At 38.7% G+C, this 17,276-nt stretch overlaps 1 protein-coding gene across 3 annotated transcripts in view; it reads right to left on the bottom strand.

The window, feature by feature from the left end:
• LOC127639432 (sodium- and chloride-dependent taurine transporter-like) overlaps nt 1-17,276 on the bottom strand; it is a 37,247-nt gene that overhangs the window by 3,400 nt on the left and 16,571 nt on the right. For all 3 annotated transcript variants that reach the window (XM_052121446.1, XM_052121445.1, XM_052121444.1), the window contains exons 7-13: nt 14,863-14,966; nt 14,626-14,750; nt 10,705-10,817; nt 9,529-9,666; nt 6,962-7,064; nt 2,504-2,604; nt 810-980 (exon numbers count right to left, since the gene is read on the bottom strand). In XM_052121446.1, the coding sequence (XP_051977406.1) occupies nt 810-980; nt 2,504-2,604; nt 6,962-7,064; nt 9,529-9,666; nt 10,705-10,817; nt 14,626-14,750; nt 14,863-14,966 (855 nt within the window). The remainder of the gene's footprint in view (nt 1-809; nt 981-2,503; nt 2,605-6,961; nt 7,065-9,528; nt 9,667-10,704; nt 10,818-14,625; nt 14,751-14,862; nt 14,967-17,276) is intronic.

Genomic DNA, 17,276 nt, shown 5'->3' on the forward strand with positions numbered 1-17,276 from the left:
ACGCAGTTCCGAATTGAAATGTGATCACGCCCGAAAAGCTTGCAAATGTTATACAAATGTTAAAATGTATCGCCTTACAAGTCCTATGCTATATTAAAGGTGTTTTGATTTCAAAAGTTAGCGCTGTGTGACGAACAGGGCGAAATTAATCGATACGCTGACATTTTAAAACCTAGTGAGTATTCATTGAGTTTAAAGTAGGTGGTATTGGAGTGCATTTTCAAAAGTCTCCACTTTCGGTGGAGAAAAACTCGGAAAATGTTATGGTGTGCTGTTTAATGTATTTTCAAACGAAAAAGGATTATTATGGATGTGGCCTAAGATACTGGCCAAAATCTTGATTTTGAGAAGGCAATCCCTGAATACCTGAATGTACTGTGCCACGCTCATAGAGAAATAATCATTCAAGATGGTGGACGAGTCCAGAGAAAGAAAAATTATTATAAATATTACAATATTTGTGTGTGCTATGTACTGTATATTTATGTTTAATAGAATATTGCTGTTAGCTTAAGAACATTGTAACCTCAAACTGCTAACCTACAGTATTTAAACTAAAAGCAAGTTGTGTTTTCTATGAAGTTTACGCAAGAAGTATTATCTGTGTGATGCACTAAATTGCTGCCTATGTAGATTGCTTCAAATGAGTCACATGAGGTTGCATTTCAGTTAGCATAATGCCTTAGAAAGTAGCCGCCTATATAGGAAGTGGACAGCAAGTCAGCTCACTAGGTTTTGGAAAACAGCTTTCACCTGAATATCTTAAGAGAAAAGCTAAACAATTTTGTCCTTCTCAACAAATTACTCACCTCTATGAGGGGCCCATCCGATTGAATGATTTTGATCACAACCACCATTGGTATGCAGATCATGGACGCAAGGGCGAGGGTCCAGCCAACTCCAATGGACCAATCCGGGTACTCGTAGACTTTGTTGTACCTCAAGGGTGTATACTTGACCAGTGAGAAGACAAAGCATCCCTGGAAGAAGAAACAAACAAAGGGTCACCGCAGTGTACAACAACAATCCAGGGCTCATGCAATTGCAGGCATGTACTCCATTGGTGTTCTATTGGTGTTCCTGACAGGCAATTGAAAACTGATTAATAAAAATGGCAGTAAGAAATGCTGCCTAAATGAGTTAAAACTATGAAAATATCAATTCAATGGATTATCAAGAGTTCATCTAGCTTCCAATACACTTAGACCAGTTGATCCACTGCAAATGAGCAGTTTAACATAAAGGATGATAAAAAGCCTTGTCACTCCTGAAAGACTAGCTTTACATAGGGAAAGGATTTCCTTTGTCCCCTATAGCCCTTTAGAGTTAAGAGCAAGGCACATTCATGATCTCATGGAAACTAATCCAGCACTTATCCTCAGATTCTTTCATTCATTCTGTTTTGCCCGGCAGATGGTCACCCCATCTGGAGCTCTGTTACATTGAGTGGGGAGTCGGACTTTTGCACAAATCCAAAGCGAAAAAGCAGTCTTTGTATTTTGTCCCTGTGGGTAAGGGAGGCAATGCACACAATCCTAAATTGAACAGGTAAAATGCTGTTCCACAGGATCTCAATGGATCATGAGTTGTTGAGGAAGCAGTTACAAGCTAGGGACACAAATTCGCAATTAATTTCTTATTGAGTTTCAAAGTTTTTTCAAAGGCTATTTTTATTTCCACAGAAAACAACTCAACAAATAAAATGCAACAACAAATATACTGCAACTTTTAAAAGGACAATCAAGGGGGGTCTGGGTAAGTAAGCAAGCAAAGACGCTGACTACCACACCTGGAGTGGCAAGTTCGAATCCATGGCGTACTGAGTGACTCCAGTTAGGCTTCCTCAGCAACCAATTGGCTCAGTTGCTAGGGTGGGTAAAGTCACATTGAGTTAACCTCCTCGTGGTCACTATAATGTGGTTCTCGCTCTTGGTGGGGCACTTGGTGAGTTGTGAGTGGATGCCGCGGAGAATATCATGAGCCTCCACACGCGCTATGTCTCCTCGGTGATGTGCTCAACAAGCCACGTGATAAGATGCATGAATTGATGGTCTCAGACACGGAGGCAACTGAGATTCGTCCTCCGCCATCTGGATTGAGTCACTATGCCACCAAAAGGACTTAGAGCGCATTGGAAATTGGGCATGCCAAATTGGGGGGAAAAGGGGAGAAAAGGGGAGAAAATGGGAGAACCCCCCCCCCCCCCCCACATATTCTATGCAAGTACGTGAAAGCAGACACTTGAAGTTAAGCAAGTTCCTTTTCCCGAATTGTTGTGCTGAAAACGCGTCAAATTAGCAATTTATTGATAGCTCTCTGAATAATAACATCGGGTTTGATTGACTTTTAAAAATGAAACTCAAGTAATACAAGAACACAGAGCCATATGTATGTAAAACAGAGCCATATGCTTTCATGCCTGCATTTGCATACATCTGTAAAGTTTGTTTCTGGCCTAAAACCTATTTTAAGGACCCTAATTAATTGAGAAATAAAAACTTACCACACACAGAAAAGGTGTGACTACAGACCAGCTCCACTTCATCCAGGGATTTGGTCTGTAACCAATCATCTCTTCAATCGCATCATAGAAATTATCAGCGCCTGTGAGAAAGATGAATATGCTGAGGAATGACCTATGCAACACGGTTAGTAATTCAGGATTCAGGATTCAGGACCCAAAAAAGAAAATTCTTTCATAGTTTATCCTTCCTCATGCATCCCAGATGTGTATGACTTTCTTTCTTCTTCAGAACTCAATTGAAGATATTTAGAAGAATATTTCAGCTCTGTAGGTCCATAACATTCAAGTGAATAGGTGCCAAATTTTTGAAGTTCCGAAAAAGCACTTATAGCCATCATAAAAGTTATCCATAAAACATAAGGATTAATGAATGTCTTCTGAAGCGAAACGCTAGGTGTGTGTAAGAAACAGATACATTTTTACAACTTTTTTGACTAAAAATTCAAAAAGGTCGAGGTCAAGCGCATTGGCAAGTTTATGCGAAAACTGGTGCGTAAAATATGAAGAAAAAAACTTGGAAGCACTGTGTTGTTTACAACAGAGGAGCACAGATAATCATACATAGATGCCTCATTCGGCTGGTTTGGATACGTCAACTGTGGCGCCATCTTGGAACGGTCAACAAGGAGAGCTGTTTGAATCGGTTTGAATGACGCTCCAGAATGAGCTCCTTGCTCAGACTGCTGCATAAACTGATTTTGTGTGGAAACAGTATTGCGGTCAATAGAAACAGCTGCTAATAAGGGATCTACATATGAATATACAGTGAGGAAAATAAGTATTTGAACACCCTGCTATTTTGCAAGTTCTCCCACTTGGAAATCATGGAGGGGTCTGAAATTGCCATCGTAGGTGCATGTCCACTGTGAGAGACATAATCTAAAAAAAAAACTCCAGAAATCACAATGTATGATTTTTTAACTATTTATTTGTATGATACAGCTGCAAATAAGTATTTGAACACCTGTCTATCAGCTAGAATTCTGACCCTCAAAGACCTGTTAGTCTGCCTCCACTCCATTTATTATCCTAAATTAGATGCACCTGTTTGAGGTCGTTAGCTGCATAAAGACACCTGTCCACCCCATACAATCAGTAAGAATCCAACTACTAACATGGCCAAGACCAAAGAGCTGTCCAAAGACACTAGAGACAAAATTGTACACCTCCACGAGGCTGGAAAGTGCTACGGGGAAATTGCCAAGCAGCTTGGTGAAAAAAGGTCCACTGTTGGAGTAATCATTAGAAAATGGAAGAAGCTAAACATGACTGTCAATCTCCCTCGGACTGGGGCTCCATGCAAGATCTCACCTCGTGGGGTCTCAATGATCCTAAGAAAGGTGAGAAATCAGCCCAGAACTACACGGGAGGAGCTGGTCAATGACCTGAAAAGAGCTGGGACCACCGTTTCCAAGGTTACTGTTGGTAATACACTAAGACGTCATGGTTTGAAATCATGCATGGCACGGAAGGTTCCTCTGCTTAAACCAGCACATGTCAAGGCCCGTCTTAAGTCTGCCAATGACCATTTGGATGATCCAGAGGAGTCATGGGAGAAAGTCATGTGGTCAGATGAGACCAAAATAGAACTTTTTGGTCATAATTCCACTAACTGTGTTTGGAGGAAGAAGAATGATGAGTACCATCCCAAGAACACCATCCCTACTGTGAAGCATGGGGGTGGTAGCATCATGCTTTGGGGGTGTTTTTCTGCACATGGGACAGGGCTGACTGCACTGTATTAAGGAGAGGATGACTGGGGCCATGTATTGCGAGATTTTGGGGAACAACCTCCTTCCCTCAGTTAGAGCATTGAAGATGGGTCGAGGCTGGGTCTTCCAACATGACAATGACCCGAAGCACACAGCCAGGATAACCAAGGAGTGGCTCTGTAAGAAGCATATCAAGGTTCTGGCGTGGCCTAGCCAGTCTCCAGACCTAAACCCAATAGAGAATCTTTGGAGGGAGCTCAAACTCCGTGTTTCTCAGCGACAGCCCAGAAACCTGACTGATCTATAGAAGATCTGTGTGGAGGAGTGGGCCAAAATCCCTCCTGCAGTGTGTGCAAACCTGGTGAAAAACTACAGGTCTACTCTGTAACTACTCTGTAATTGCAAACAAAGGCTACTGTACCAAATATTAACATTGATTTTCTCAGGTGTTCAAATACTTATTTGCAGCTGTATCATACAAATAAATAGTTAAAAAATCATACATTGTGATTTCTGGATTTTTTTTTTTTAGATTATGTCTCTCACAGTGGACATGCACCTACGATGACAGTTTCAGACCCCTCCATGATTTCTAAGTGGGAGAACTTGCAAAATAGCAGGGTGTTCAAATACTTATTTTCCTCACTGTATATATGCAAAGGAGGCTTTCGCGCTTACGTCACACGAAAGTCAGTTTGAACTCAATCTCGTCAATGAGCTTATTTCTTACAAACTCCTAGCGTTTCGGTTCAGAAGATATTAATTAGACCACTGGAATCGTTTGGACTATTTTTATGATGTTATATGTACTTTTTGCAGCTTTACAATGTTGGCACCTCATTCACTTGTATTTTATGGACCAACAGAGCTAAAATATTCTTCTAAAAATCTTCATGTTCTGCTGAAGAAAGACATCTGGGATGGCATGCGGGTGAGTCAATTCTGAGAGAATTTTCATTTTTGGGTGAACTATTTATTTAAGGCTGTACTAATAATACTCAATATGCATCAAACTGTCTATAGACGTGCTGTGCATGGTGAAATACAAAGGCTAAATCTGTTATGCTGTACTGTAGATTGTGGATACATTACCAGGAATGTCCTGCATAGTAAAGAACATCAGTGAATCTAACTGCTTGCTGGTTTTATGCCAATTAAGCTGCAGCTTGTTATTTCAACAGGAGTTGGCTTATACAGGCCAATTCAGGGCTTGTTTCAATTTTTAAATCAAGATCATGACAGTAAAGAACAAAGAGCTTCTGTACCTTTTTTAGAACTAGGCTATCGCACAGCTGAAACCCTGTTTTGGGCATTGCTGTAATTCATCAATATCTGTTTTAACAAAGTACCACACCTGAGCTGAAATTGCATTGGTCAGTAACAATTATTAATTCATTTTGTAGGAAAAAGCAATGAAGGACTTGTCTCATCTCTCAAGAAAATGGAACTCATTTGGCTGGCACCTTCCACGAAGACGGTTCAATGCTATGCTATGACATCAAAACACTTTTAATATAGCTTTACATTACTTGTGAGGCAGTATTTTTTTTTATTAACATTAGCATTACATAACCAGCAACCTTTCCAAGCTTGTTCAAGTGCGATCATATTATGCAGTAGCTCAACTCATAGAGCGTTGCACTTGCAATCCAAAGGACAGAGGTATGAGTCCTGAAGAGCATGCAAGAAAGCTTCATAGAAGCAACATAAAAAAACAATGGTTGCTTCAGCAATTGCAATTTACATCTCACATTTGTTTTTTTATAACACTATTGGGTAGGTTTACCTTTAAAGTTTAGGGATAGGAGGTTTGTTTTGTTGATTTAAAATCGAAAGATCATTAAACTTAGAAAAGTAATCTGCTTAGATGAACATTTTACTTGTTTTTAGTGCCACACAGTGGACAGTTCACTTTGGAATGGCCTTGATGTAATGTAATGAACATGTAATGAACATGTAATGAACATGTAATGTTTTGGATAAATGTAGCCACAGTCACATAAATTCCTGAAAATAGAATATCATTATTTGTTTGGTAATTTTTCTTCCAATTACAACAGGTATGGTAGCAGGATTGAATAACTTTTTTTATTTGATTTTTTATTTTATTTTGTCTTATCTAATTTTTTATAAAATATAATATATATATATATATATATATATATATATGTCCCACTTCTTAGTTGTTGCATTTTAATGCAAATTCTTCATTTTTAAATTGGCGGTAACAGACTAATATAGGCAAATATGGGCTACAGCTGAGTATACAGTATATATACTGAAATTATATAATTTTTTTTATCTACAATTAATTAAATAAGTCACATTTAAACACATAATAATGCACAACAGCTATGAAAAATACAACTTCAAAACATTTCAAAATTATGACTGTTTTATTTGTTTAATATTAAAGGCGAGTGAGGTAGCACAGCCCCAAATAGCCAATTTGTGGTGCCTTTGGAATGTTTAAAGCTAGCAAATTTTAACGCTATGTTAATTTTATGTTAAATAATACTTTTTTCTAACATATCTAAAAATGATCTCTCTGACGGAAATGAGATTAACGCCTTTATTATTTTTTTTATTTTTTATTATTTTTATTTTAAAGTAACACAACACAAATTGTACCCTATTCATGGAAAGTGCCTGCTACAGTTTCAAATATACTACAACATGATATTCATATAAGTTACATTTTAAGCGCTCTTGTTGTTGGACTTACCATAGACCCAGGCTACAGCAATACATTCAAAGAATGCAACCCATAAAAGGCACACTCCACTGGCTGCATAGTAGTCAAAGAGTTGAAACACATACATTCCACCCTGAAGAAAAGACAAAAAACAAAACAAAAGAAAACTGAGTATGCTCTAGCACATGCTATAATTGCAGTCACAAAACCTGAAACAATAGAAGACTGTTATGACTAATAACATCATCAAGAGGGGGGTTGGCTGAACAGTTCACTAGTTTTCTTTTAGTAACAAACACTTTTGTTGCACTATGCATTCAGGAGTGACATAATACATTATGTCATGGAAAAAAATGGGACAGTGTGGCCTGAGCCACAAAATAGCATTCCCAGTTAATCACCATTCCGGGGGCTTAGCAATCAAGGGCCACCCATTGAAGAGGGCCAGAGGAATATAAAATGCATTGTCAGACCAAGGCCTGGTCTCCTAATATAGCAATAAGGTTCCTCTGTGGAATTCTCACTGCTCGAAGCAGGTCAGGCCATCCATAAAAAGACATGGAAGTGGAGGAGATAAGGCCCTGTTTGCTATTGGGAGAGAGCTTTGGCTCTAGATCTAGAATAAGTGTGGCGTTACTCTTGATTACAGGAACTGAGGGTTTGGTTGAGAGCCACATCCTATCAAATGACAATGTCACTAAAATCCTAAAAGGAAAACATATGGTGTCGGACCATTCAACTAAGCTGCATTTGATACACTCTCTATTTAGCAAGGACAAACTAGCTGGTCCAATATGTGGCCCAAGTGGTAAAGACTAGAATTAGAATGTTTTTTTAACTGTCAGTGTAATGTGTCAAAAAAAATAAAAAAGATCTCATGTTGTTTCGAACATGTGTGCTCCTTTTTATCTGTGGATCATAAAAGGAAAATGTATTCTGAATCTGCATGCAGCTCTTTTCCCTGCAATGATAGTATCAAGCAAATTTTTTTTAATAAAAATAAATAACAAAACGAGAAAAGTACAAATGAGAGTAATACAATAGCTACGTGTGAGTAAAAGACTTGTAAGAAGCAATTGCAGCACTAAACAATGCAAGTTATGCGTGAACACATGGTCCACTATGAAAGAGCTTCTCTCACATACGAGCTGCTTAAAAATAACTTAAATTCTGTATCGTATGCCTTACAGCCCCCGAAAACTGATATACTCTGAAAATACCCAAACAGTGATTCCTGCACCACATTTTAGCAGTAGTGCAGCCGTCTAATGAACCTATAGTGTGAAACACATAGCACGTCCAGTGTATTCTGATTCCAGAATGAATGACTCTAATGAGCCGGCTCTTTTGAATCTAGAGATGGATTGCATTTATGCCTCTAAAAAGTATACAAACATGCATTTTACAAGAATTGAATCAAGTTTCTGATCTGTTCTATCTGCTCTGTAGAAATCTGAAATGATCTGGTTATTTTGCAACAGGCTGCGGAGGGCAGTAAATGCAATTAAAATAGCATTTCTTATTTCCAAATAATTGTTCCTCACAAGTACTGAAAGTATTGTTAAGATGAATCGAAATCAATAAACTGAATTGGAACGTAAATGGTCTTCCTTACCCTAGGCAAAATGCTCAAAAGCCCCACAACAAAATGCTTGAGGGCGACCCAGTCCCATATCGAATTGCTTATGTGTCCCATATGCTGAAAGTTGGCAAACAAGCTATAAAGTGAAGCACTATCCACTGCCATTTTACTGAAAAGACGGAGGGCTATCTTCTTTAAAACATCTCCTTTTGTGTTCAACATACAAAAAAAAAAAAAAATGTCTAACAGGTTTGGAAAGAGAAGAGGGTGAATAAATTGACAATTATTTTTTTGTATTTGATTAACTATTTCTTTTAAGGGGTAGTTCACCCAAAATTTAAATTCTCTCATAATGTTCTCAGCCTTATGCCGTCCCAGATGTGTATGACTTTCGTTCTTCTACAGAACACAAATGAAGATTTTTAGAAGAATATTCAAGCTCTGTAGGTCCATACAATGCAAGTGAATGGGTGCCAAAAGTTTGAAGCTCAAAATCCACACAAAGCAAGCATGATAGTAATCCATATGACTCCAGTGGTCAAATCCATGTATTCAGACATGATATGATAGGTGTGGTGAGAAACAGATCAATATTTAAGTAATTTTTTATCATAAATTCTCCTCCCTGCCCAGTAGGGGTGATATACATGAAGAATGCGAATCACCGCAAACAGAAGAAGAGAAAGTGAAAGTGAAGGAAAATTGACTTAAATATTTATCTATTTCTCTCCAACACCTATCATATCACTTCAGAAGTTATGGATTTAACCACCAGAGTTGTCTGGAGTACTTTTATGTTGCCCTTACATGGATTTTGGAACTTCAAAAATTTGGCGCCCATTCACTTACATTGTAAAGAACCACAGAGCAGAGATATCCTTCTAAAACTCTTAGTTTGTGTTCAGCAGAATAAATAAATTCATACACATCTGGGATGGCATGAGGGTGAGTAAACAATGAGAGAATCTTCATTTTTGGGTGAAAAAAGAGAGGTTTACTAGTGTACAGTACTCACCTTGGTGACCATTGTAAGTCCCAATAGGTAGCTCATGAAACACACAATAGCTATGAAAATTTCACGCCGATATCCCTTCCGTAGGAAGGATGGATACAGATCCACTAGGGATGTGATCTGCCCTTCCACTTCGACAAACTGGGAAAAGAAAACAACACTGTTAACTCTACTGGTTTGCTGTGTGCTGACTTAAGCTGAAATGTTTTAACCACATGTCAACATAAACTTTAGGCAGCTTTTGTGTTTGTTAGCTTTGGGGCTAAAAGATGACAAAATTGAGGACATCATCTTGTACACACTTTAGAATGAGAATGTCCCTCCCCTAATACAACCTGCCATGACAAGCAATAGTAACAACAGCTGTGATGTAAACTAAAAGGTTATTGGCTTTTGCAACTTCCTGTTTCAATAGAGGAAAGAAAGTGTACTCTTAGTTTGGTGGATCTATTAGGGGAGACATACAGCAGTAAAAGGAGTCCATTACGCAAGTACTGTAAGCTCACAAGTACTGTACATATAATTCCTTTAATGTAACATTAGTGAGTATCATTTTAAAGAAACATATTTTATTTAGCCATTCGAGCACCACGCCTTGGTACAGTGAACTCCCTGGATGTGGATAGATACTTATTTAGAAAAGTGTTCAATTTCACTGGAGCTGAGAAATGTGATAGTACACGGCTCTAACTGTTGCATGGACGATTAGCTGCAAACAACGTTTTTTTCTTTCATTCTCTGTTCATTATTTTCAGCTATGACAACTTGCTTAACTGTTGTGTTTAATTAGATTGCCAAAGATAAGAGGTTAATAATCTGGACAGGAAACACATTCTAGAAAGCATCTGATTGGACAAAAATCTGTGTGGTACAAGATGAGTCATCATCAGTTTGGTCAGAAAAATACATTTTTTAGAGTACACTAGCATTTACAGATAATGGCTTAAATGCTACTAAACATGGACTAAAAGTTAATGTAATAACTCACATTCTTAATTCATGGGGTCTTTAAAGCATTACCAGAGTGACATTTTGGTAGTGCTTGGACAAACATCACTACAGGGACATTTCTCTTGTGAAAATGGGCTAGGTTGAACAAATAAATGTCTTGCCGTGTCATTTCTACTCGTGATATTTAAGCTGTTTAGCATAAAATCTTTCTTTTGACTTTCAATTTACCTGACTGTCAAGGCCCAACAGCAGAAGCATGACGAAAAAAAGAATGGCCCAAAATGTAGGCAGTGGCATCATAGTGACGGCTTTAGGGTAAGCAATGAAGGCCAAGCCAGGACCTATTGGGTAGAAAACAGAAGGAGGGGGAAATGGAGAGAACACAATTAGCAAGGCTAGCCATTTGCACACTTTGATCTATGCCGCAGTGGCGCGTTTCATAATCGGTACAGACCAAAAGGAAATATGAAATGAAAAATAGAGCGAGTATCTACATGACAAAGTGATCATGCCAGGCAATATTACTGCAAATGGTTTGTTGCAAGTCCAATGACAGTTTCATGAGAAATGAGCATCGTGATGTTAGCTTCAGCTAATATCAAAATCTAGAAATGTGACTTTCTAAGTCTCAAATGAATAGAGCAATTTCCCTTGTATAACACTGTTACTGTACAATAGGGTTTTGCATAAAAATCCAACAAAGAGGCAACATCCAAACACCTCCTCTTGCTAAAATTGCAACATCAGGACAAAACCTGTTCAACAGAGGTTAAAAAACAGTATAGCACATACAGTACACTGTAATAAAACCAAAGAACAAATTTAAACAATGACCAAAGTACCATAGCGTCAATGTCCAAGTAAAATAGGATGCACTTCTGCAGAGTCAGGTAGCTGCTAGCTTCATTTTCAACAGACTTTTCTCAACTCCTAAATTAGAGGCTCGTCTTTGCACCAACCTCTTTTTTACTTCTTGGCATTTGTAATGTTTAGTTTAAAAAGTATCCAACCATATCACATAGAAAGACTTCCTGTTATGAATCCTGTGGACCAGTACAAACTTAATTGTGCTAATGTGCACAGAGGTTCAAGTAAAGTTTAAGTTCGTCTGCCGTATAAACAAAGTGATGAAGATGTATCTTTCATGCACCTTGCTCGAGCCAGACACACTTCGAACAGAGACTGGCCAAAGCATGAACAGTGTTGAAGACTACACATTTGAAACCAGTAAGAAAACAATCAATCCATCAACGGATCTCTCTCCTTGTTAAGCCTATTAAACGTGATGTTGAACCACAGGAGAAACAGCATTTATAAATCTTAATACAGTATGAGAGATGAAAACGTGTAGGTTATGTGAAATGTAACTCCCTGAATGCGAACGAAACACTGCATAATCACATTGGGACATACCCTGAGTGTCACGTGGTCTGAAGCCCTTGTACAATCATGCCAAATTATTGGCTGGTGTCGCTTAAGTGATGCCCCTAGGGACCTATGTCATGGACTCAATAGAAGTGCTCACTTTGGCACCATTGAGTCTGATTTTCTGCAGGAAGGCACGAGCCTATGCAACTGCTAGAGAGTATGGCCAGCTTACCCAGCATCTAGTTCCCACTCAGGGAACCAGGGTTACGTTTCACATAACCGTGACGTTCCCTTTCGTAGGAACTCAAGCTGCGTAATTGGAAATATTTGCATTGGGAATGATATACATTCAACAGTTGCTGCCAACTGCCTACGCCCGTGTGGAAAGCATATAGTGGCGCACAAGCGAGCTAAAGCGTCTGGATAAAACTGAGAAAATTTACACCTGTTCCAACAGAGAGAACCTGGGAAGCAGGAGTCAAACTCTCATTCAAATGATAATATCTAACAAATGTATGCGAATAGGATTACCCTGCCACCATACAAATGTCCTCCAAGGACGCACCTCTAGTCAAAGCCCAAGAGGATGCCATGCTCTTCATTGAATGGGCTCGAATAGGGGAAGGTAAACCACGTGATTTGTAACACTTGAAACTGCATCAGTAAACCACTGAGACAGTATTTGCTTGGACACCAAAACACCCGTTGCGGCCACCAAAGCACACAAGCAACTGCTCTGACTTATGCCACCGGCTATTATGGTCAACATAAACTTGCAGCATGGGAAAATCATTCATGCTCCTCCAACTCAAATGGGGGAGGATAGAAAGCCTGAAAAAGAATAGTCAGTGAACAAATGATGTAGAGACAGCCCTGGTCATGGAGACAGAGGCTGAATTTGGGAAGCATTTTTTTATTTTATAGCAAGCTGCGGGGGAAAACTGAACCATATTCTGGTTGTCAGACGTTTGAGGCACATACAACAGTGTACTCATTCCGATACTGACCAAAGAGCAAAACAGGAGAGAAAAAGATACGTTCATAAGGTCCGATTTCATTCACTGAATGGGGGCTCATCCTTCGTTACACAGCAAGCCTGTCAGGCTCATGTGTAGACATATTTATATTGTACATTGAGTTATATAATGCGTGTCCCGAGACGCTTGGTCATGGAGGCAGAGGCCAAACTCAAGCTGAAAATATTCAAAGCTCATTCTCCAGCATAAATTACTGGGAAAACCTTTTTAGAAAAAATTGCTCTATAATTTACGCTGTATAAATTATGTCCATACATGTTTGCCACTCAAAAGGGAGGATTAATAGTCCTCGCTTCGACGTGAGTTCTTGGAACAAACACGGGCTTAGATAAAATCGTGCACGAAGAACAGAAAATCTCGACTCAATGGCACCAAAGCGAGCACTTTTATGAAGCTCATGAAGTAGCTCCCTAGGGGCGCCGCTTAAACTCCACCAGCCAATAAATTGCCATGACTATACAAGGGGTTTAGACCACATGACACTCAGGGTGTATCCTAAGGCGATTACGCAGTTCAAGTTCCTACTGAAGGAAAGCCATCTTGAGAATAGTTCAATACCCCTGCTGAAAAGACCAGCATGCATTTCCATGCTGGTCTGGTGATGGTCTAGCTGGTAGATCTGGTTGACCAACATGGTCTTTCTCATGATGTTGGTTGACAAAAAACATGGGAACATCAGCATTCCATGCTGGGGACCAGCCTTTGTTTTATTTTTATTTAATATATATATAAAATGTATATTTTGCTGGTGAGTGCTGGTCTTCTCTAGCTGATGGACCAGCAATACTTATCTGATGAAGCTGGTAAACCAGCAAGGTCTTTCATGTGATGCTAGTTGACCAAGGAAGACTTAACCTAGTTAAGAAGCCTGCTGGGAACACCAGCATCCCATGCTGGGTATCAGCCTGTATTTTCCTGGTTAGTGCTGGTCCAGCTGGTAGACAAGCAAAACTTAACTGGTAAAGCTGGTTGACCACCATTGGACTTTCTTGTGATGCTGGTTGTCCAAGACTGCTGGTTAACCTAGTTGAGAAGCCTGCTAGGAACAACAGATCACCAGCATCCCAATGCTGGGGACCAGCCTTTAAAACATATGGTGTTAAAAAACACTGCTGTTTTTTTCGGCAGGGATAGTTTACAGGGTAGATGAAGGAACCAATAGGAACCGACTTGGTTACCTTAGTCAGACTGCTTTAATAGCTGTTGAGGAATTAAACCCATAATCTCCCAAAAAGCATGTTCAAAACAGAACAGGTGAGAATTCCATCAGTAAATTGCCTTTATCATGAAGATGGCACAAGATGCTTGTTGATTTAGCTCACCCTTGTCAAACTGGCAGTGGAAACTGGCTTGAACAGCACTCAATGCTAAATGGTTGATGTTTCACTCAACAGTTCATTCTTCTTCATTAGTGGACTAGGGCTTAATATTCCCAGTGGCTTAAAGAACGTTCTCTCCAAACGTCTGATGATCCAAGTGAATTCCGTTTCCCACCGAGAAACTCTTTACGTTATTCGATCAATATCGAATCGTTTTTTGGCAGCTGAATGTCAAAATGGCGAAATTATGAATTGTACCGTCTTTCTTTTTCCCCCGAATTTGTCTCAGTCCCAGACGTTTTATTTGATTTATTGCCTTCAAATTGTCTATTGTCTTCGTTATTTTTCTCTACAGGATTGATCAAACTTTTCTGATGTTGATTGCAGCAGCAGTGCCCACCATCACTGCTACTTGACCCTCGTACCTGACTCTGCCACATCGGCTATGTCCACCCCTTGCTCTTGTGCCATGAAGCCCAGGACGGAAAATATTGCGAAGCCAGACACAAAACTGGTAGCGCTGTTCAGGCCTCCCAGCAGCAAACAGTCCCTATGTCACACATATGTCATGGAGTTTGTTAATTAACACAAAGGAACCTTACGTTCCCATTTTTTCCCGTTGACTGGACTAATCCCAACTCCCCCCAGGTGTCGAAACCCACCTGTAGCAGTTGTATTTGTACTTGTTGTAGCTTCCCAATGACGTCATAGCTCCCAGACAGATGGCGTAAGAGAAGAATATCTGCGTCCCCGCATCAATCCACACCTAGACACAAAACGGCAAACTGTTTGTTGACTGGCAACATGAATAGAGCTAATTCTAACTTGTTTTGTGCATTAACTGGCGGGGCAAACTCAAATATTTGCATGCAATCTGTCTCTTGTACGTCCTCTAGAGTAGATCCCGAAGCCGCCGCCAGGCGCCGCCATTTGCGCCATTTAGAATTTCAGCCGCCGCCAGCCAATAATTTCGTAAGCCAAATTGAGCCGCCATCTGATAAAGTTTGGCTGAGCCGGCTAGAATTATTTGCATCAAATAATAGAGACATACACACACGAAATATATAAACAATACACGAGATCTATTTTCCCACTGGATTCATAACAGCACAGTCTTGTGCTCGTTGCTACGATACACAGACTCACAGTGAATTGACAACCAATTAAAATTGCTCGTTTTCCGTACAGAAGAAGCGATGCATGTTTTTCTCGCACTGAGGTGAAATGGCGGAAAGAAGCAAGCAAGGTAATTTTGATCTCACTTCTCACATACTTTCCTAATTCCTACTTACTTTTTTCTTAACTTAGGCCTACCCAGACTTTTGTTAAATCTTCAGGGCACGGTTGCACAAACACCTGAATCAAAGATTGATGTTATGAACCAAATATTCTGGAACGGACTAACATTTATAGCACTGAACGTGATACTGCAGTAACAAACCACCGTTTCCACATTGCTAATTCACAACGCATGCTTCAGTGTACATTGAAGTGAAATGTGCAAAACTTTGTCCAAAATAATACTGATAACAGTGTGTGTTTATATTAAAGCGAGACACGGCAGGCAAAAACATTTTTGAGATTTTTGGATATTTGTCTTCAATAACATGTCTTCTTTCAGACTTGTGGTGAAAAAAAGTCCGAAATACACATTTAGGTCTTTATTTTACTACACTTCGTCTGTTTGCGTCTGTAGATTTCTCATAAAATTCAACAAAAGTTTGCATTCTTAATCAAGGTGTAATATGATAAGCTTCATCCATGATAATGCCAAGTTATTGTATACAACTTAGCCTACATGAATTTAGCCTAAACACAACACATTGTAGGCTATGTGAAAATGTTTAGTAGCATACAGACTACAAAATAAATATGTACAAACGTTGTGAAAGTAAAATCTGGTGTTTTCTTTATTACATTGTATTGCATTTTGTAGAAATATAGTGTAAGCCATGCATTGCTTGGAAATATTGAGATCTAGTAAATCAGTATAACATAGACAGTGGTGGACGAAGTACACATACCATGTACTTGAGTTAAAGTAAAGATACTCAAGGTAAAATATTACTTAAGTAAAAGTAGAAGTGCTGCCTTTAAAAATTCACTTGAGTAAAAGTACAAAAGTATTTGCCTTCAAATGTACTTAAGTATCCAAGTACTATGATTTTTTATGGCCATAATGTCCTATTATAATTTGTCACAAGACTCTTGCTTAACTCAGTCTACATGAAGACTAATGTCACTCTTGGCACACCAATCTATTAATAATATGACATTAATTAGTCAGATGTGTGTATATATATATACTACTAATATATATATGACTAGATAAGGATATGTAAAAAAAAATAATGTAAAATTGTAAAAATAAATATATGTGTGTATATATATATATATATATATGTGTGTATATATATATATATATATTTGAATTGAATACATTTTTTGTGTGTTTAAGTTTGGAGGGAAGGGGACTGTTCCCATAAGGTATAATACATTTACAGTATTTACTGTATATATTTTTCTCGAGCGTCTATGGTCATAATTATTAACATCCTAATGTTATGATACATTCACATAAACCTGCACAATGCCATTAAATATAAATATATATATATATATATATATATATATACACACACACACACACACACACACACACACACACATACATATATATATATATATATATATATATATATATATATATATATTCTATGTTATGGGAGCAACCAATTTCCTCCAAAATTAAACACAAAAGCGTATTAATGCAGTGTTTCTGCTACTCTCCAGAAAAACAATGCTATTATATGCAAGTCATTTTAGTGTCAACATAATAAGCAATGTACATTATCGTCAATATTTACCGATAATTGCTGCAATAATAGCTGCTGCTCTCTGCCCGCTTAAAATCATTGGCAGCGCAATTTGTTTGGAACTATTGAGAGCTACACGAATCACGTGACGCGCGGCGGCGAGATCACTGTCGCAACCGTCTATGTTAGCAACTCTCATATTTAATGGCTCTGGGGTGCGTTTCCCATACAACAACGTAACTTGCTGCTCCACTACCGTA

The sequence above is a fragment of the Xyrauchen texanus genome, chromosome 48, assembly GCF_025860055.1.
Source record: "Xyrauchen texanus isolate HMW12.3.18 chromosome 48, RBS_HiC_50CHRs, whole genome shotgun sequence".
NCBI classification, from domain to species: Eukaryota; Metazoa; Chordata; class Actinopteri; order Cypriniformes; family Catostomidae; genus Xyrauchen; species Xyrauchen texanus.